The sequence below is a fragment of the Lissotriton helveticus genome, chromosome 1_1, assembly GCF_964261635.1.
Source record: "Lissotriton helveticus chromosome 1_1, aLisHel1.1, whole genome shotgun sequence".
Classification (NCBI taxonomy): domain Eukaryota; kingdom Metazoa; phylum Chordata; class Amphibia; order Caudata; family Salamandridae; genus Lissotriton; species Lissotriton helveticus.
Genome location: NC_136057.1, coordinates 972,022,356 through 972,044,705, shown reverse-complemented (window position 1 = coordinate 972,044,705; position 22,350 = coordinate 972,022,356). Strand labels below are relative to the sequence as shown.

The 22,350-nt window shown below is 43.9% G+C and overlaps 1 protein-coding gene across 4 annotated transcripts in view; it reads left to right on the top strand.

The window, feature by feature from the left end:
* TASOR2 (transcription activation suppressor family member 2) overlaps positions 1-22,350 on the top strand; it is a 1,020,110-nt gene that overhangs the window by 247,702 nt on the left and 750,058 nt on the right. For all 4 annotated transcript variants that reach the window (XM_078677333.1, XM_078677324.1, XM_078677320.1 and 1 more), the window contains exons 12-13: positions 18,798-18,870; positions 18,951-19,043. In XM_078677333.1, coding sequence (XP_078533459.1) covers positions 18,798-18,870; positions 18,951-19,043 — 166 coding nt within the window. The remainder of the gene's footprint in view (positions 1-18,797; positions 18,871-18,950; positions 19,044-22,350) is intronic.

Here is a 22,350-nt window from a genome sequence, read left to right as displayed (position 1 = left end):
TTTTAGGGGGTTGGAGGGTTCTTGATAGTTTTTAGGGGGTGGGAGGGGTTTGAGTTAGTTTTTAGGGGGTGGGAGTTTAGGGTTAGTTTTTGGGGGTGGGGGAGTTCGAGTTTGTTTTTAGGCAGTGGGGAAGTTTCAGGTTAGTTTTAAGGGGGTGGGATGGCATATGGGGTAGCTTTTAGTGAGTAGAAGGGGTTCAGATTAGTTTTTAGGAGGTGGGGGGTCGGGTAGTTTTTAGGAGGTTGGGGGTGTGTTTAGGGCTCAGGGGGAGAAGGAAGGGGGTGGTAAACTCAGCCATGGGCAGCTGTTTACCATGCATGCCTATACCACGAAAAATTGTGGTGAAGGAATGCGTGTTAAAGCTAGTCGTGGTTAAGACGCGGTTGTGGTAGAGACCGCGTTGTTCAGCAAGGTGTTGTTAAAGGAACTCGTTGTTCCGACATACAACCGAAAATACTGGTGTTGAGTATCACACACCTTGTCTTAATAACAGATTTGTTATGACATGCAACCCAGATGGCACCTTGGAGGTGCCTCCTGAAACTTTACTTTTGTCATTGTGTGCTGACTGACCGGACTCTACGCGCCTGCCACCACAGACTCGTTTCAGACCCCCTGCCAAAGAGAACCCCCGCTCTCAGAGGTCAGAAACAGTGCCTGTTCCAGAGGAAGGTGTTCACATCTCCACCAGCAGGTTGGCTAGTGAGATTAGCATGTCAAAGCCAGAGGCTTCAAATCCTCTGCCGCCTTTGATATGCGACCCTGGCTTCCTCCAGGTCTGTAGAATTCCACCACCTGCCTGAAGCCCATTTGGCACCCGGACAGGCATGAAGTTAGATAGTCAAGAGGTGTGTTACGTTGTCAGCCTACTCACACCCCACAGGTGGGCTACCTGAAGTGGATACGAAAAGAAGGATTTCACTATCTTGGTTGTGGTGAAATTTGGAACTCTGCGATAGGGTTATGCCCACTCCCTACAGGAATATATGGGGTGCAGTGACCCCGGTAGTCAGTAGCCCATTGTCTACTACCCTACACTCTCCTTGATGCCCCTAAATTGAGTATTTTGTAGCCCCCTGAAACCAGGAAAACAGATTTATCTGACTGAAGAAGAAGGACAAAGAAGAGCTGACGATGTGAGAACAGAGGTCCTGCACCAAAGTTTGGAGCCAAACCCTGCCAAGCTGCATACCCCGTGACAATCCCCAAGAGCGACTCGTCCTGAAGCTGACATGCTTCCCCAAGCCCCTAGAGGTCTGCCCATTTCTTCCTCAATCTAGCAACATCTCACTTGGGGCGGAGAAGCACCAAAAGCAGCTGCCTGGTATCTCGTTCTGCTGACTGTCTGGTCCAACAAAGGGGCATCTTGCCAGGAGGTGGTCACCGAGGTTCTATGAGGACAGCCCCTTCCCACCAGCGAGTTTTGAGACGCTGACCCCTACAGGAGCCCCACAGCACCTGTACAGTGGGTACTGGACCAGTTGCAGCAGCCACGGCTTATTGTGTCCAGTCTGGACACCACCACTGAGGAATACCGACCTGCACGTCAAGAGTGGCTCAGCTGTCATGTTTTCCCCTCTTCTGCAGAACCAACAATAACCTTGAGAGCCTCTGACTGCCACAATGTGCCAGACAAACCACCTATGCACCCGAGCCCGAGTTCACAGAAACCGGCGATACCTACGTAGTCGTGAGAACATCACGAACCATTCTCCCCTTTGGGTTCTGCCAAAATGGTCCCCCAGTTCACCCTTGCATCCTTTTTGTTATAGGTACTTTTCCCATTGACTTTAACGGGCAGTGTTTGAGGCTAAACCCGCGCAAAGCACTGCTGCACCCAGACACCCTAGGGCAGGTAAACTTGAACTCTTGCTGCTTTCTTCAACTTGGCCCCTTCGTACCTTAAGTCCAGAAGAACAGTCCTGTAAGTCGTTTGCAAGTGACCCTATGCAGTATATAAATTAAACACTGACTGGTTTTGAGGTCTGAAGACTGAATGAGTAGAACTCAGTGATCAAAATGTAGTTAAGGAATCATAAATGTATTCGATAATTTATGCATCAAAAGATAATCTGCGTAGGCCAATACGTGTTTCACAGCAACTCGTCACTTCATCAGGGCCATGAAATGTAAGTTTCAGATTTAGCTGTTAAATGGAACTGGTTTTTAGACCCCTGGCGAAAACCGGCGTTCGGTCATCGTACCGAAATTGTGAGAATACAACACATCATATGAACATTGCATAAAAACATTGGAGGGCAATATACAGAATACACAGAGTATATGTTATGAGATTATTCAAGATAATTATGAAGAGTAATTCATTGTTCCAGTTGCATTTAACAGCTAACTCTGAAATTTACATTTCATGGCCCTGATGTCATGTTGTCGTGAAACACGTGTAGGAAGAATATAATTTGATGCATACAGTACCGAATAAATTAACGATTGATTAACTAAATTTTGATCACTGAGTTCTACTCATTCCGCCTTCAGACCTCATAACCAGTCAGTGTTTACTTTAATCGCACACAGGACTGGAGGGTGTGGTCCTGTAATTTCTTTTGAGGTCGGTGTCAAACCCTTTGAGAGAGCCTCTGTTCCCCTCCCATTGTGATTCTATGCAGTATATTTTTCGCCCATGGGATAACATTACCACGTTCAATGCTTATACCTCAAATCTGACAGCTGTATTTTCTGAGTTTCTGAAAATCGCTAACTCAAAAAGTACTTACCTGATCTTGAAGATCTTGATGTCTCAATTCATATAAGAATCTGTGGTATTTTATTAATTGGTGTTGGGTTTTCTATTGAGTTTGTATCTCATTTATTGACTCTGTGTAACAAAGGCAAGAGCTCCTTGGGCTCCTTGGGCTTGTTAAAGCAAGCCCCTGTACATTAGAAAGGGATACCTGGACTCTCTACACAGTGCATCTTGTTTCAGTACAATAGAGAGCCAGCTTCCTACAGAAGGGAGATGGTTCTATGGTGGTAAGGTGCATGACCTACCTTACACAGCAGATATTAATTGCTTTATAGACTGGCGTCCGGTTTGAGCTGAGGCCAAGCTCTTTGGTCAACCTGTGTGTTTGTATGTGTGTACGTGGTGTGGGTTGAGCACAAGGCAGAAGGCTGTGCAAAGCCATGGTTGTCCTGAAGTTTGGGTTGGGGAGAGCATAAGGCCAGGGCCACTGGAATTAAGCTGCAGGAGAGGGACAAATTATGCTGCAGCCTTAAGTAAATTATGCTAAAGAAAAACAATGGTTCTGTCGGGGAAATCAACTGATTAGCACTGGGTACATTCAAAGGAATATGTTTGTCATATAACAAAGTAACACACCAAGAAACAACTGATTGAGTAAAGTTGAGAAGAGACGACCTCGTTCGTCTGTATCCTCTGATTTGTGCATGTTCTATATATGTTATTTATGTCACCCCTGTACAGCACTTTTTCATATATCACTACCAGTCACCAATTGTACCACACAGTCACTGGCTCATTCGCCATATGTGTTTCATGTCTTAGACAGGCTTTTTATTATTTACATACATAAAAATATAAGTAAAGAAATTCATTTTTGGCATAAATTGGTTGTTTCTTGGTGTGTTACTTTTTTATATGACTAAACATATGAATGTATTAAGTACCTGGTGCTAATCAGTTGATTTCCGCGACAGAACCATTGTTTTTCTTTAGCATGCTTACATAGGTTCTGAGAGTTACTGGGTTACCCCATTATCTCTAATGGTTAAGTAAATTATGCGGCAAGAAAAGCCAAATTATGCAGCAAAATGCGGCACATTTTGTAGTGTTATTACTTAATTATTTTGTCTGAGCATTAGTTGCACCTCATTAGTACCAGTTTAATATCAAAATATAGCAATAAGCAACAGAAAGGTGACCAACATGTGTCAGTGTTTTTTGTTGTTGTTGCTAGAAATACCATGTTCGAGGCATATGAGCTGCAGATCTTACACTGTGCATTAGATCGCCACCTGGTGTTGGGCTCGAATGATTGCATGTTGTTGTCGTCTTGGAAGAAGTCTTTGTAGTCACGAGATAGGTGACTCCTCCCTTGGACGATAGTTCGCATGGGCATCGGCTCCATCCTTAGGTTGTTTTTTTCCGCCACTGGGTTCGGATGCAACTTTTCCGCTCCGGTTCGAAAACCGACTTTTCGAAGACTTCGACGCGCAAAACTTTCTAAAAACAAACTTTAACTTCAATATACATAGATTCGACCTCATCACTAAGATTCTGGTCGTCGACGCGGGCCGTCAGGCCTACCCACGCGGTGAGGCCTACACCGCATGGAAAGGAAACCAGAAAATGCCCTGGGTGTGGAGCAAATTTTCCACACAGCGACCATCACGAGGTGTGTAACCTGTGTTTATCACCTGAACACGGGGAATCAAGCTGCACAGCTTGTGCGTCCTTTGGGTCCAAGAAGACCTATAAAGATCGGAAGGCCCGTCGACGCGACATGCAGAGATCAGCTCCGAAACCGGTGGATATCTTCGACAAAGGTCCATGTGTCCCCGAGGAAAATTCCGATAATCTCCAGATCGTATCTGAGGCAGACGACTCCGATGACTCCATACCATCAGGTCAATGCGTGAGTACGACTGCCCCTACCCCAGCCCAACCACCTAAGCCAAAGGCTAAGTTCAAAACTCCGCCTTCGGGGTCCAGTCGAGACAGGACATTGCTTCGAAAGCCCCGCCATCGAGCCCGGCTCCGAAGAAAATATTAAAGCCTTCCGGTAGCTCCTTACCGAGCAAACCGCACGTGCCGATACGGCCAGCTCCCTCGGCACCGAAACCATAAGAAGTCCCGGTTCCGAAAAAGACCCAGAAACCGTTGACTCCTAAAGACAATTCGGCACCTAAACCAATGAAACCTGCTTCCACCCCAAAATCTTCGGTGCCAAAACCCACAAATACCTGCTCCGATGCCTCCAAGCCCTCGAACCAGGCCTCGACTCCGAAGAAGATACCTTCGGTGCTGAAAAATACGCCACAGGACTATACAACTCCTAAGGCTAAAGACAAGCAGAAATCAGGCCCGGAGCCGAAAAATCGGCGCCGAAGGCATTTTCTGAAGAAGAGCTTTTCAGACCTGATCCTCTGCAAAAGAGGATACACATAGACCCAGAAACAGGACATGTTTCCACCACACCACAAAGGAAGAGGAAGTCAGATACAGCACCTACACGTCCAGTGCCTGTCAAGAAGAAGGACTCTGCCATATTATGCACCCTTCTTCTCCTGTATCTCCCTCTGCTGCTCTCCCTTTAAACATTTCACCTCAACATTATCCTCTTCATTCTCCACAACATACACCTCCTCCGGATTCTGATTATGATCAGTATAGCATGGGGGGAGGGAAAGACCCAAATGACCCTTTTCCCTACCCAATAGGTTCACCAGACTGGTAGTATCCAAACCCACAGGATATACCAGATATTCCTGACCCACATATATATCCATCTAAACCTTCTCCCCAGAAGACAATATTGGGTTTGGACACTTAATTCATAGGGCTGCCATTTATCACAATGTCACCATGCATTCAGATGAGGCAGAAGAGGATTTTTTACTAGACACTTTTGAACAATCCCAAAAATCTGTGCAAATACTGCCAATGAATATAGGAGTTATTAAACATGCACCAGAAGTGTTTAAAGATCCTGTACGGGCTAGAATTATAAACCCAAGGATAGAAAAAAAGTACAGAGCAGTTCCTGGGGATCCTGCTTACATTAAGGGACAGCTACCCTTAGACTCCCTAGTAGTTTTCAAACGCTAGGAAAAGGGCAAAGTCACAAACATCAGGAGAAGCACCACCTCCTGATAAAGAGTCTAAAATCATAGATACTTCAGGGAAAAGAATAGCTGCCCAAGCTAGTAATGCATGGTGCATTGCTAACACACAGGCCCTCCTAGCAAGATATGACAGGGCTCACTATGCTCAGCTAGAGAAGCTCTTACAACATCTACATGATCAATATAAGGCACAAGCAGATGACCGCATACAAGAGGGTAAGCTTATATCTAATGCCTCCATTAAATGTGCACTAGATGTAGCAGACACTGCATCCCGGGCAATAAACACCAGTGTCCTTCTTAGACGTCACGCGTGGCTACGCATTTCAGGATTTAAGCAAGAGGTACAAACTACTATCTTAAATCAACCATTCAACCAACAACAGTTGTTTGGTCCAGAAGTAGACACAGCTTTGGAAAAAATGAAAAAAGACACTGATACAGCCAAGTCTATGGGAGCTTTGCAGTCCACCCAAGCAAGAGGCTCCTTTTACAGAGGAGGCTCCAAACAAGCTGGAGCAGACAATTCAGCTTCCTTTAAAACTAATACACAAGCATCCTCTAATAAAGGATAATATAGAGGAGGCTACAGAGGCAATAACAATAAGGGAAGAGGTTGAGGTAACAACAACAATCGATCCTCTTCCACCACTAAACAGTGACATCCTTCAGCTCCCCGAACAGCATACCACTCCTGTAGGGGGAGATTAACACAGTTCCTACCTGCCTGGAATTCCATCACAACAGACAAGTGGGTAAGACAGATTATCCAGTATGGTTACTGCCTAGAGCTTACAGCTACCCCTCCAAATATACCACCCAGACAGCGTCCAATGTCCACAGAACATCTAACGCTGCTCTAACAAGAGGTTCTCTCATTGCTACAAAAAGATGCAATAGAGCTGGTTCCATTGCAACATCAAGGAACGGGGGCCTACTCACTCTACTTCCTAATACCCATACTAGATTTGAGGCCTCTCAATGTCTATATACACTCAGATCATTTTCACATGATCACTTTACAAGTGCTCCCATAATTGCAACAAGGCGATTTCCTCACTACACTAGACCTCAAAGACGCCTACTTTCACATTCCCATACATCCTTCTCACAGGAAGTATCTCAGGTTTGTGCAAGAAGGACAACACTATCAATTCAAAGTCCTTCCATTCTGGGTAACAACAGCACCCAGAGTGTTCACAAAGTGCTTAGCAGTAGTAGCAGCACATCTCAGAAGACAACATATCCATGTCTTCCCATACTTAGACGATTGGCTCATAAAACAAAGTCATTCAACCAGTGTGTTCAACACACATCTCACACAATTCAGACACTGCACACCTTGGGGTTTACAATAAACTACACCAAGTCACATCTACAGCCCTCTCATGTACATCAATACCCAGGGGCTACCATAAACACCAATACAGCTCTAGCTTATCCCAGTCCAGCCAGGATACAGAGCATACAAGCCTTAATTACAAGGTTTCAAAACCAACACTCTCTCCCAGTTAGAGTGTTCATGCAACTATTAGGCATGATGGCATCTTGCATTTTTATTGTACCATATGCAAGACTGCAAATGCGTCCATTGCAGGAATGTCTAGCACATCAGTGGAATCAGGCACAAGGACAACTAACAGACCTGGTGTTGGTGGACAGCAGCACACTTCGCTCTCTGCAGTGGTGGAACACCAAAAACTTGTCCACAGGGCGGCCGTTCCTAGAGCCTGTTCCACAAATAGTACTGACAACAGACGCATCCCTGACAGGATGGGGCGCACATCTGCTCCACCACACAACTCAGGGAAGATGGACTGCTCAACAGATGGTGCTTCACATCAATCACCTAAAGTTGCTAGCAATTTTCCTGGCACTTAAGTCCTTCCAAGTACACATACAAAACAAAGCTGTCTTAATCCGGACGGACAACATGTCAGCCATGTACTACATACAGAAACAAGGAGGCACACACTCCCTGCAACTGTCCCAGCTCGCACAAAACATTTGGAGATGGGCCATTCCACAAAACATATATCTGCTTGCAGAACACCTTCCAGGAGTTCACAAGCAGATAACCGATCTGTTAATTCGACAGACACAACAGATTCACGAATGGGAACTACACCTGCAAGTTCTTCAACCATTCTTTCACAAGTGGGGTCATCCAGACATAGACCTGTTCGCCACAAACGAAAATGCAAAATGCCCAACCTTCGCCGCCAGGTTTCCACACCCGTTGTCCAAGGGCAATGTGATATGGATGAACTGGTCAGGCAGATTTGCGTACGCTTTTCCGCCAACCCCACTGATACCACTTGTAGTACGCAAGCTCAGACAACAGTCTCTCAAACTGATCCTGGTAGCTCCCACATGGGCACGCCAACCGTGGTTCACCACACTGCTAGAACTCTCTCTAGTTCCACATCAAAGACTGTCTCTGACACCATCAATGCTAACGCAGAACCATGGAGACATCAGGCATCCAGATCCAAGTCAACTGAATCTGGCAATCTGGCTCCTGAAGTCTTAGAGTTTGGTTACCTTAACCTACCACCAGACTGTGTGAATATCATTAAAGAAGCCAGAAGACCTACTACTAGAGCTTGCTATGCTGCAAAATGGAAGAGAGTTGCCATTTACTGCACTAACAATCAAATTGATCCTCTGTTGCAGCATATCTACAAAACAGACCACATATGTCGTTATTTAGAGTACCTGCGATCAAAGCTTTTATGGAAGGATTAAAAAAAAACATTCCTCATAGGTTACCACCATCTCCAGTGTGGAACCTAAACATTGTACTTACAAGGCTAATGGGGCCTCCTTTTGAACATTTACATAAGTGTCAACTGCAATTTCTCACATGGAAAACAGCTTTCCTTATTGCTATTACCTCTCTTAGAAGAGTTAGTGAGATTGAAGCTTTCACTATACAAGAACCATTTTTACAATTACACCCATAACAAGGTGGTTCTACGGACTAATCTTAAATTCCTTCCTAAAGTAATTACTCCTTTTCATCTAAATCAATCAGTAGAGTTACCAGTGTTTTTTCAAAACCCAGACTCTGTCGCAGAAAGAGCTCTTCATACACTAGATGTAAAAAGGGCTCTTCTCTATTACAGTGATAGCACCAGTGATAGGACCAAATCCTTTCGTAAAACAAAGCAACTGTTTGTAGCCTTCTCTCCACCACATAAAGGCAACCCCATTTCAAAATCAGGAATTGCAAGGTGGATTGTTAAATGTATACAAATATGCTATCACAAGGCAAAACGCACATTAACAGTTCTTCCTAGAGCGCACTCCACACGCAAATTAGGAGCCTCCATGGCTTTGTTAGGGAATATTCCCCTAGAAGACATCTGCAAGGCAGCAACATGGTCTACAACACACACCTTCACTAAACACTATTGTGTTGATGTGCAAGCTAAACAGCAAGCTAGCTACAGTGGGCCAAGTTGTCCTCAAAACCCTCTTTCAAAATACTGCAAAAGATACAGGTGACCACCGCTAGGGGAGACACTGCTGTACAATCGATGCACAGTGTAAGATCTGCAGCTCATATGCCTCGAATGGAAAATGCTACTTACCAGTATGCATCTGTTCTTTGCATGTAGAGCTGCAGATTCTTACACGGCCTCCCATCTCCCCGGGGCCTGTATCAGTTCCAGTTCTATCTTAATTAGATATACACGCATGGACATCCTTTCTTCTTTCTACAAACTCCATAATTTCCCATCATGGCGAAAAACAATCTAAGGATGGAGCCGATGCCCATGCGCACTATCGTCCAAGGGAGGAGTCACCTTTCTCGTGACTACAAAGACTTCTTCCAAGACGACAACAACATGCAATCATCCGAACCCAACACCAGGTGGCGATCTGCAGCTCTACATGCCAAGAACAGATGCATACTGGTAAGTAGCATTTTCCTTTTTTTGTGTTAATATCCGCAGATTATGTGGTAGGGGATGGATTATGCGGCAAATATGTAATCATGAGAAAATCGCCACTGCCCCACAATCGTATAATTCCCGTGGCCCTGCATATGATCTGTCTGCAGGCAGACCTCACTGTGAGCCCCCACTGCTCAAAACCATATACATGGTGGTTTAACTCTGTAAGAGGTTGGACACATGACCAGGCCCTTCATGGCAGAAGTTAGCTGCATGGTGGCATGGTGGCCAATACATGTGGTCAACCCCAACTGTGCATGGCTGATGCTGGATGTGGGAATAGAGGAACATTGTGATACGGCAGTTGGATGTAGCATATTGTGAAAAATAAATGTAATTGAAAAAATTTAAATTAGCTGGAAAAAAACTATTAAAGCTAAGCTATGGTATACATTTACATAATCTTTTACCTTTTTTGTAAAAAAAAACTTAAGTAAACCAATGCAAAATAGGCCAGTTAAAGCGAGGTTATGGTTCCAGTGCAAAATCTAAAACTGAAATTTGTCAGATCTGATAGAGACTTCTAGCTGCAGATTCCTTTTGAATATTCCCCAGTCGTCGGACTGGATCTGGATCTGGAAACTTTTCAGCAGTATCTCTGTGGTCCTGTAGGCGTGTGCTGATGTCAGTTCCTCTATTTCCGCTCCCCTTGCCTCGATCAAAAATTTCTTTACATTGTGCAAAGGACATATCACCCTCCAAAACGACAGGTTTTAATCCCTATCAAGACTGTTGCATCAAATATCTTTGACAGCTCCTTAACAGATTTGCCTGTGGTGCCTGGGGTTGAGCCATGACTCTAAGGCCCGCAGTGACTGCATGTTGATGAACCTGAATACCATACTAGACCACAAGGTGCAACTCTACTTCGCCAAGCAACGGACAACTCCATAATAATTCTGGTCCTAGTCGAAAGTTCAGTCCTATGTAAGATTCAGAAGTCTCAGGAGTTGTTCCAGAGATTGGTCTTCGTCTCAATGAAAGTCTTTGAGTAAGTCGAAAAGAACATTAAGAAATCAAAGTGTGACTCAACCCTTTCCCCTCACTACACTCCCCTGAGTTGGGGCAGGGGCGGCACTTTATGTCTTGATTATAATCTCGAAGTCTTTCTGCTTCTGAGCCGATCCTGCAACTTGCCTTGGAGCCGTTTGCCACTCCTAGACAGTTTGAAGTGTTAAAATTCTTTGGATCCCTGCTGACTTCCTCAGGCGCGCCTGTGGGCCCCGCACAGTTGAGAGGTTCTACATTTGGACTACCGCCAGCGGGTTTACCCTCTGTGCCAGCTGGACCCTCTGAGGCCCCAATGGGGCCACCTCCGACTCCAACCCCTACTCTGTCTCCGACGCCACAGCCTACACTGGTTCCCAGTACTTAGGTGCAAGACTATAGATGCTGTAAAACAAGACCAATTGTCCTCTCTGATGCAGGTGATATTTCGACTTCGACCAAGTCCACGCTCAGCCTCCATGGAGGCCCCCTTTCCGACCCTAGATCTGCCTCCACCAAGACAAATTTACACCCATTCCCTATTTGGCATGGATTTGGACAAAGATTACAATGTGGGTGATAAGATTGGCCAGCCTTACAACAAGGAGAATTGATATGACTACCTGCAGGAGGCTAGTGGCCTTGACACCTCCTCTGATTAGGGGCTCCCTACTCCTGAAAGTGCGTATTACGCCATGGTAATGCAAAGTTCTTGATCGCCATCTCCCTACCTTGGAGGTCAAGACCAATCGTCTTATGGAAGCCCGTCAGCCGGGGCAAACATCCACTGAGCTCCTCTTACCTTTTATGAAGGCCCTTGCGGATACTTTGTTGAGTGCATGGGCCAAACCTTACTTTGGGCCTTCAGTCAGCCGCCAGACTGCACGACGGAGCCCCCTGGCCCTGGGCAGGCCTGTGTTCTCTCAGCATACCTCCCTTGAAAGCTTGGTGGTACAAGCATCTGCAAGTAAGAGTAACTGCTGCATGTTCTCTACTACACCCTCCAATAGGAAATCAAATCGGATGGAGACGTTCCGGAAACTGGTCTTCTCCTCCACCACCTTGGGGCTTCAAAAAGTGAATGCCAGCTGCCTGCTCGGGCGCTGTTCCATGCCCCTTGGGATTTGGTGGCTCTAGTCGTCCCAGAAGATCTTGGACATATCCTCGCCTAGGACATACAGGATGGTTGTGATACCACAAAGTTCCCAATTTGTTGTGGCTTTAACATCACTGATTAGATCGAGCATGGTTATTGGCACCAGTGTCGTCATTTGTTGCCATGCTTGGCTGCTGTTTACCGTTTTTCAGGCAGTGAAAGGCCAGGATGCCCAATGTGCCACAATCAAGGTCAGCAGGCCACCCAGTCCACAACTCTCCCCCCACCCTGCACCCCACAGCCCCACCTGCCAAACCCCTTTAGCGTGCCTGCACAGCCATCTGGTGAGAGACAGGATCTATGATCTTTGCCAGGTTTGTTGGCCATAACATTAGACAGGTGGGTCCTACAAGTTGTTCGGAAGGGCTATGCCCTACTATTCATTTCCATGACGCAGCACCATCCACCTTCCCCACCCTTCCAACGACTGACCATCTATCTGTTTTCCGGCAGGTCCAAGGCTTATTGAGAGGTGCCTGTGACAGAAGTAGGATGTGGTTGTTATTTCTACCAATTTCTGGTGCCCAAGAAGGACAGAGACCTTCGTCCTATTTTAGACCTGTGCTCTCTCAATGCCTTCTTCCGGAAGGAAAAATTCAGAATGTTCACGCTGGCTCAAGTCTTGTCCGCCCTCAGAGCTGGAGACTGGATGTTGTTGTTGTTTCATATGCCCGTCCTTCAGGCCCATCACCGCTACCCGTGGTTCTTGAGGCGGGATTGGGGATGTTGGGGGCAGGAGTACTTTCAGTTTGCGGTGCTCCCCTTTGGTCTCGCCAGTGCCTCTCAGGTGTTCACGAAAGTGATGGTAGGGGTAGCAGCACACCTTCGGAGATCAAGGTTTCCAGTGTTTCGCTAACTCATTGACTGGCTGTGGAAAGGCGGGCTCGACCCAGGGAGTCGTCAACCGCCTCCAGACGATGGCAAACCTCCTATCATCTTTGGAGTTTCCTATCCACCCACGGAAGACACACCTGACTACTTCTCAGACCGTCTCCTTCATCTGACCCATTCTGGTCAGTGTTCGGTTTCGTGAGTTTACCACATTAAAGAGAGTTCAGGGCATCCAGGCTATAATCCTGATCTTTTAGCCTCAATCCTGGATTTCACTGAGGGCGACTCTGAGGCTGCTGGTACAGATAGACTCCTGCATCCTGCTGGTCAAGCACACCAGAGTGTTTGTGGGCACTGCAGTGGGATCTGCAGTCTCAATGGCTCAACATCGAGGGGACCTCTTTGACCACGTTTAGATTTTGGAGGAGACTGCTAAAGACCTGCAGTGGTGGTTACCTGACCGTGATCGGATTAGTGGCAGACTCTTCTCCCTCCCCCACCCAGGGTTGACAATGATGACCAATGCATCTCTTCTGAGTTGTGGTGGCAAACTAAGAGAGGTGGAGATCAGATGTCTCTAGCCTCCGATGGCGTCCCAGCTCCATATCAAACTTCTGGATCTGAGGGCTATTCACTTGGCGTTGAAAGCCTTCTTTTCATCCATCAGGGGGAGACTGGTACAGGTGGGAACGGACACCACATCATGTGGTACTGCAGCAAGGGAGTGGGGTTACGGACTGTGAGGAAACAGGCTTTTTGCAGGTTCCTCCTAGGTTTTTGCCCCCCTTTTTAGGAAGAGTACTCAAGACCTCTTGTATATACTTTAGTATATACTTCTATACTTTAGTATATACTTATATGTGTATGTACTTTGTGGGCTCTGGAGATCAGCCCTAGGATTTGTCTGCTTCCGCTTAGGGATGTGTTTTTCTGTTCAACTCTATTTAACTGTCTTGATAGAAGACAACCAGTAGAGGTCAGTAAAATACCTGAATTGCTTTCTGCTGAGGGACTTTCTTGTTTTTATTTTTCTGGCAACTGCCTCTATTTAACTTGCTTGATAGAAAACGACCAGTAGAGGTCAGAAAAATACCAGGATCACTTTAGCATTCTCTAGATTCCAGTCCATAGAAATTGTCTTCCACGAGTACCCGTAGACAATATTTTTTTCAAATCTTGTATTTTCAGTGATCTGACCACTGAAGCCCCTTATTTTGTATTAAAAACAGAGCTTGGACTATACCATTTCCCGCAGTTTGGTGCTTACTTTCCCTCCATGTTAAAGAACAGTAGATGTTTCCGCACCCAGGCTAATGTGCTGCATAGCTAAATACATATAAGGTCCCAAAGGCGAGACCAATTGCATTGCAAATGCTTGTTTCTATTATGTACTGGTATAACGGCTCTGAAAAACCCTGAGCGCTTGTAAACAGTACCCAGTGCATGTGCTCTGGTCCATAAAATGGCTCATTTTTAATTGGCTTGTCCCCAATTGTCCCCTACTTGTAAGTGCCTAGAATATCCTATCTGGGGTACGCATTGTCTGTAATTTAGTGTGTCCCCCAGGGACTACAGCGCTAGTTGTGGCCCCCAGCGTGGTACAAGGTTAAAAAATATGACTGCCAGTCTGGCACCGCAGACTGGAAGGGCAGATTTAAACTGCTAACTCGACCTTTCCATTAAAGGTAACAACAATACCAATCTGCCCTTTTTAGGTCGCAGCCTTCCAGACAGCAGAGTTGTCTGGTTTGCTAAAGACATCTTGGGGACATTCAGAAAGTTGACCTAGGAATGCATTCCGGCCATTGCTTATCTTTGGCTTTGTGGGTTGAAACTCACATTTTCAGACTTTGTATTTTCTGGCATTATTTGCTTTAGGCTGTCCCTCTCGCATTTGTCCTTCCCGTTGCCCAAACCTTGTTTCCTGTATTCTTTCACAAACTCGCTTTCTGTAAACAGGCCTTTAAATCTTATTCTCATCTTGTCACATTGCTTTTCGTTCAAAGACAGAGGTCAAATGCCAAGCTCTCTCTTCCAGGGAGCTAGGTGTTTATTTTTCCTTCTCTGACTTAAAAGAGAGGATTTGTGATAGACATGCTGGCTACTGGGGGTCTGCTCTCGTTATTTTTCTTTTTTCTAGCACACAACAAAATTTAAATGTCTGTGAATGAACTGTGCCGACTATCAAACCAGTACATTAGACGATGACATTTCCACACATTGTTTGTGCGCTGTAAACGTTTATAAGTAAAACTGTATGCGAGTGCAAATTTGAGTCATTTCAACTGAAGATGTGTTGTCTGTAATGGCAGTATGTTACCATATCATGCATACTCAAGGTTTCCCCACTGCACTCTACTCTGCACCACTCCACACCACTGCACTTTCCTGTGCACTACTCAAAATTGGCACACCACTGTTCTCTGCGCCTCTCCACTCCTCACTACTCTACACCACTCCACGCCAATGCACTCTTCCCCACACTGCTCTACGATGCACCACTGCACTCCTCGCCACTCCACTCTACACCACTCCACTTTATACCACTCTCCTCTGCAACACTATGCCACTGCACTCTACACCAATGCACTCTACTCTGTATCACTCCACTGTACACCAGTGCACTCTATGACAATACCCTGTATGCCACTCTAATCTACTCCATGACACTCTACTGTACCGTACGCACTTCGTAACACTCCACTTTAAGACCCTCCACTCCACTTTCCTTTACCCAACTAACTTGTTTTAGCCTTGCTGAACTTCAGCCATTCTGGTGTACAAAAATGCTAAAACATTTTCAAAGCAAATAGCTCATGCATAGGCGAGCTCTACTGGCTTTACCAAGGCTTGTGAGTATAAGCACTTCACACCTAAGGTAGTCATAAAGAGCCCTACGGCAGGGTGCTGTATGTTAAAATGTGGATCACAGTCTTTTACATGTTCCAGCAGTAAAAACCCTAAAAATTTAGTTTTTACTGTGGAAAGGCTATTAGCTCCATTGATAAGTACAGAGTTACAGTCTGACAACTCAGCCTTGTTAACTTCTAGATGGTACTACTAAAGTTGGTACTGTAAGGGATCATAAGAATCCGTGCATTAATTTCGATTTAATGGTTACATCAAATTTAATGTCACTGGTGGGCAAAGTGCAACTTTAGAAGTTACTTTAAGAAAATGCGAGAGCCAAATGTAGTGAGGGCATAAAAGAAGGCAGGAACCAAAAATGCAAAGAAGGAAAGAAGGAAAAAAGAAAGGCAGAGAGGAACATTGCAAGGAGTAAAAGAAAAATTAAAAGAATAACCTAAACATAGAAAGAAGAAGAAATACAAGAATCTTTCCTTGCAGGAACAACTCCTGCATACCTACCGTGAAAGGGTTTGGATTCCATGCTTCGCTCGCTCATTGGCCTCCATACAGTTTAAAGTAGGGGATATATGCATTTTTTTTTGCTACTCCCTTTACTGAAAATGTATACTCTTAATAGAGCAATAATTAAATAAAGGAAATTTCATAGTCTTTATCAATTTTAATCTATTTCTGTGTGTTATGGTAATTTGGAAATAGAGATAGGACTGCACGTTGTAAATAGTTATGGAAGAGGCACAACACATTTAATCTTTTCATTTATTTGTATTAGATCCAGATAGCACCGTATATAAAAGAATGTGCAAATATATTTTGAAAAGAATGTCAGTTGTAGATTTTTTTTTTTCCCTGTGCAAAAGTTGCGAATGAGACAAAATGGTGGTCAAATCCGGCATCTAAAATGACAGCTTCCGTAATTGCAATCAATTTTTGATTAGCGAATTGCATGCCAGTTTCAATGTTTTTTCATGTTCAGGGATTGGTGTTTTCAACTCCTGAAGGTTCGCCTTAGGACTCCCATGTGGTTCACATGACTTTGGGATTTCCTTTTCATAAATTCAAAAATCGCGAATCAGAATAGATTAAATCTGATGACTTTGGTATTTTCCATTGTTTATTAAACAAAAGTCAAGAAAACCTAAATATTCTAATGCCAGTTAGTGCCCATTATTAGCTGCACTTTCCGAAAATCAGCTTTTTCATGCTAACTACCTATACTCGTATACATATATAGATTTTTCCACTGAAAAAATAAAGTTTAAAAGTCAGTTATCATTGTGGATTAAATGCAACAAATTACACACATTTGTCAGTTATGGATACCAGTGCACACAAAAAGTATTCTTAATAGCTCTTTCTTTAATTTATTTTGGTAACGTTGACAAATTGGTGGTTTGTGCATGGTGGGTACCATCAATTAAGTTAAGTGCCTTCTGCTGTTATCCATCCTCCACTGTGCACAGCCCACCCAGCAGCCGCCCCCACAGGCTAGTGAGAGCTAATGGGAGATAAATATAGATAGTTTGAAGTTATATATACATATGTGTATGTGTGACTAGAAATAGATGTAATACGAAGACAAATTAAAATATATAGATGGGGAAGGCTAAAGGAAGATAAAAATTTAGGGAAAGAGTATTTTGGTCAAAATCATACATAATATAGAAACACAATGTTTTTTTAAAAGATGTTTTGAAAAGTAATTCTTTGCAAAAGATATTTTGGAAAATGATGTTACTTAGTAGATAAAGAAAAGAAAACTAAAATATTGCCCCTGCCGGGAAGCTGTGCTTGCCTGATTATGAAGGACTACACCGTGAAAGGGACTGTTCAGCAATTGAAAGGCTAGCCCCATCATTGACATTTCGGCCAGCTGCTTGTCAGTCCTGTAGATGAAATGCTGTGTATCTAAACTACCAATGAGTGGAAAATGGGCAATCTGCTTAGCCCCACCCTTGTCTTATTAAGCCCGTTGACAGATGAATCGATGTCTGGCATCTCGCTGCTTGGGGTGAATAGGAAGCAAGTGCAGGAGAGAGTGACTAGAGTATCGGTGGTTCCGCCCAAGCCTGCCTTTATGCCCTCTTCATAGTTATATTCAACCCCATTTTCACCTTCAAAGTCAAATTTCCACCACAGAGTGAGAATTTCAAGGAAGACCGAAGGAGAGGATCAATGAAATAAAACTTGCCCTGAAGCATTGAAATATTGGGACTTCTGACATAGCTTCCTTTAATTCCATTCCTTTGCAACCTTAAAATGACTTCAAATAAAAGCCCTACAATATGTACAGGAAGAACTTTATTGTAAAATCCTTGAAAATTGTATTCTGAGGACATTTCACTTCCTGGCTTATGCCTCTGAAAAAAACAAAGAGGGTACCAGAGAAAGGCATGATTCAGAGAAGGAATTGTGTCTGTGACCTAAAAGGAATACTTCCAGTTTCCCTCATAGGCCTTTGCATGCCTCCTCATGGTGAATGCCTTTATTTTTATAAAAAGTCTTCATCTCGATAATTTAGGTTGGCAACAAGTAGACTTGATTTTTAGAATGTGTTACTATGTTAGAGGTTATTTCTACCTTTGCAGATTAATTTATTATTTACTGTCAATAACGTTTATTATTATTATTAAAATAAAAATTTAGAGTTCTTTGTTAATTTGGGGATGTATCTGTTTGAGAGCCGTACATGAGTTTAAGAACCATTGTGTTAACCATTGATACCAAGACCTATGTGTTTGAGAAGTCAGTGTCTGGCAAATGGTTAATATCGTCCTTTTCAAATGATCAAACGCAAAGCTTTCAAGTGGTCAACATTCTGGCATAGCTTTGTCAACCAAGAATACACAGCCTTTTTTCACACTAGTCCAGGGAAGACATGGCTTTGGCAGTTCGGGCTTGACTGTTCCCATGAGGCACAGGGTCAGACTGATTTGCATATGGCCATGTCTGAACTGGGGTGGCGGAGTGAGCTAAAGAATGGTGATGGATTAAATCCAGATCAGTTGACTGGGGGTGAGTGTTTGATTTGCTCAAACGCTCCGTCCATCATCCCCTTATGTATCGGTTTTTTCACACCAGTCACTGTCTTTCTTTCTTTAATATAGTTTGAAAGAAAAAAAACGCCTATAGCTGCAAAATTACTTACATTTTCTCTTTTTGTTTAGGTCATCATCAAATCCCTAAGGGATCAGGGATCTCTGATTTTGATTACATCTACAGTTTTGAAACCTAACCAAGGTGAAGCCTATGACAAAAATAGAAGTGGTATTGTAATATTTTGTGAACTTTAATAATGACCTGTTTTTCAATCTTTGCAGCCCTGGGCACGGATGAACCTATAAATCTCCATGCTTTGTTTCTTTTTCCTTCATCAAGGATAACTTGTCTTACAACTGGTTCCTCAACAAATGGTATGTGGTTGAAAATGTACTTTCTTTGTTGTGATTAACATCAGCATAAACAATAAGGAGTGCATTGTGAGAAACCAAATAGATGAAAGCAGATTTTACTGTTCGTCAATACAGAGTCCGCTTTGCCAGTGAACTTTCCCAATTCACTGAAATAGTTTTTAAAGTTCCGTTTGGTCACTCACTCTCTGCCAGCTTAATCTGATAATTAGGTTTATGCGTTTCTTTACTTGTACCCGCGATAGCTAGGCTTCCCCATGTCCTATACCCTGTCCATCCATAAATATGTGGATTCGAGAGTTGCCATTTTCCTCAGGGAGGTTTGCGAGAGCAGTTGCAATGGGCAACGGAGTTGGTGTCCATTAGGATGGAGAAGGTGCTTGCTTATATAAATGCAATCTGTTAGCTAAATGTTCTATTTATTTATTCAGAATAAAAAAATATCAGCGATACAGTGGATGTTCATGTGACTTGGGAATAAATCATTCTTGTCCCACATAATGATTAATGTCATTGTGTTTTCTGCTTACTTTTAACACAGTAAAGTTTTATGTTGCATTTTTTTTTCTCATACCCCATCTTTTTTCTGGTAAGGCATAAAGGGCAGGTTTGCTAAAACTACCTTTGTGATGCTGACTTACATATCATTAAATTGATGCAGAATGGGAGGTGTGACTAGCAACCATTAATTCTTAAAATGATTCAGTTTCAGAATACCCTTTAGTCCCATGATTTAAAAAAAAAGTATTGAATGAGGGGATACGTTTTAATGGAGAATGATCTGATGTTGTTTCCTGCCTCTAGTCCTGCTAGGCACTCCTTTAACTTCCTTGCCCACTGTTCAGCTCCAGCATAATGCAGACTCCACACACCTCCAACTGGCATGAATTTCCTAGGCTCTGAGCTACCCAAATGTATTATACTGTCCTTTCCCCTCTAAATCAGTTGCTCAACTCGATCCGTTTAGGCCTGTTCATGCTCTACACTTGCTCCTCAGCACTAACTTGCAACCGTCTTCAGCCGGCCCCCAAGTTCCCCCCCGGCCCGCGCACTTGCATGGTCATGGCCACTATTATGGGAGCACAGCAGAAACAGGAGGTAAGGCAGATATCAGAGTCTGAGCGGCATCTTGTAGATCAAACCGATGCAGCCTGACACCTCCACTGATCGATTTGGGCCAGGTGTGTAACATGGCCAATTGTTTTGGGAAGTACTGGGGGGCGAATCTTTCCTCTACCCCCTTAGACCTCATAAAGAAAGGGTCACAGATCTGAGGTGCGTAGCTCTGTAGTGTCATACGGAGTTTCAGTGGAGAATAGATGCTGGACATTAAGTGGTCTAGCCGACCAGGGCCCCCAAAACGGAAGGCCACCTGGACGCAGCAGAATCCTCGCCAAAGCAGGTGGAGAGAATGGATTATGCCCATGTTGATGCCCTAGTTGTCTCAAACACAGTTGAACAGATTCTTTTGGATCTCCGTCAGGAAATGCAGAGGGAAATTGCAATATCTGAATCAAATCCAAAGGGAATTCAGGAAGTTTGTCACGCCTTGGAGGCAAAGCTGGATGATGTCTGTGAAAGGACTGAGACGCTTGAGGCGAATGTGGAGAGGATAGATCAAGAGGTAAATAGAAATTCCATTGAATTGAAGAAACTTCAATTATGGAACCAGTGGGGGTTCCCCACAGGAGGGCAAAGAGTGGGGAGAATAAGGGAAGAAAATTGGAAAAAACAAAAATGGAAAAAAATGTACTTATATCTCCTCGTAGCCATCTAAGTTCTTTTAAGACTCCTTTTTTATCCGTTTTTATTTTTTTCAGTAAAAGAACCAGCAGTGTAAACTATGAGTGGGTAGAGACTAGGCAAAATGGGTAAAGGGGTTAAGGAGACAAGGATATTGACATACAACATCAACAGCCTTCAGTCTAGAAGGAGACTAGGGTTTATTAGTCAGTATTTTCAAGAAAGGCTGGTCCATATTATAATTCTACAGAAGACACATTTCACTTGATCGGAGTGTGAGGGCCTCTTTCATGGTCAAGCATGGTTTCATCTGGTGGTCTGATCTAAACAAACTATGTTTACCAAGATTGTAGCACGCATTATCAGGAATAAGATTCGTATAAATGTTGTGGATTTTAAAAACTGATTTCTCGGGAAGATGGGTCCCTAGGCAAGTTGACTCTAAGACAGTATAAATTTATATTCACAAGCTTTTATGGCCCAAACTGTGATGATACCTCTCCCTTTGGCGACTTAGGTAAAAACCTTTTGGATTTTCCAGCCCGATTAGTAATAGAGGGTGATTTCAATGTTGGTCTCGATGTAGCACTACTTAGATCGTCAAAGAGGCGGGCAGCTGGGTTCCCAGAGTAACAATGTTCTTGAGGAACTTCGTGCCTGATTTTAATTTGTGCATTCTTTAGTAATAGATATTGGAGCGCCACCATGCCTGAAAACCTTTTGGCGGATAGGTCGTTGCTGAATAATGTCAAGGAGGTCGGGTATATATTTGTCCATTATCCTGATCATTCTGCAACCCTATTAGGAATAGGTTTACCTGAAATGGAAACCAATCCCAGTTGGACCATGAGCAGGATATTACTTCCAGACTAGGTTGCAGTGCATGCGTTATGGAGGAGAGCAGATGTTATTTTAGTGTTAATCTGAGGTCGCATCTTTGATGATAGTATAGGACTCCTATGAGGCAGTAGCCCGATTATTTCTTTGCAATCAGGGGTTTATTAAAATCAGGAAGTTGCATGAGGAGGATAGGAAGTTCAAGGAAGAGATCAGGGTGTTGAAAAAAAAGCTTCTGGTGCCCACCTCAGAAGAGAGAATGGAGTCAGTGAAGATGTTGTCTGGGAAACCTGAAGCCTTTATCCAGGCTGTTGAGAATAGGATCAGAGCAAAGGGACACGCCAGTAAGCTGGCCCGTTTTGAGTATGATGAGGAGTGGCAAGCTTTTAGCCTGGAAGGCATGAGCGTACAGAGGGTGTAATTTTATAGTGTCTGATAGTGGATGAGGAAGATAAAGAGTCAGAAGATATGGATAGATAAATGAGTGTTTCCTCAAGTGTTGCGAGGATCTATATTCAGAAGTAAGTGGTTTCAGGAAATCAGATGTGAGATAGTGGTTAGCTGGGAAACTGCTTCCAGGTTAGTTGAAGGTAGAACAACATGACCTCCTGAAAGATATTACTGAGGAAGAACTCATCTCACTAATTAATAGAACTTGCAGTGGGAAGGCAGCAGGCCAGGATGCTCTTCCAAGTACATTTTAGAAGGCTATGAAAAAGTACCAATATGG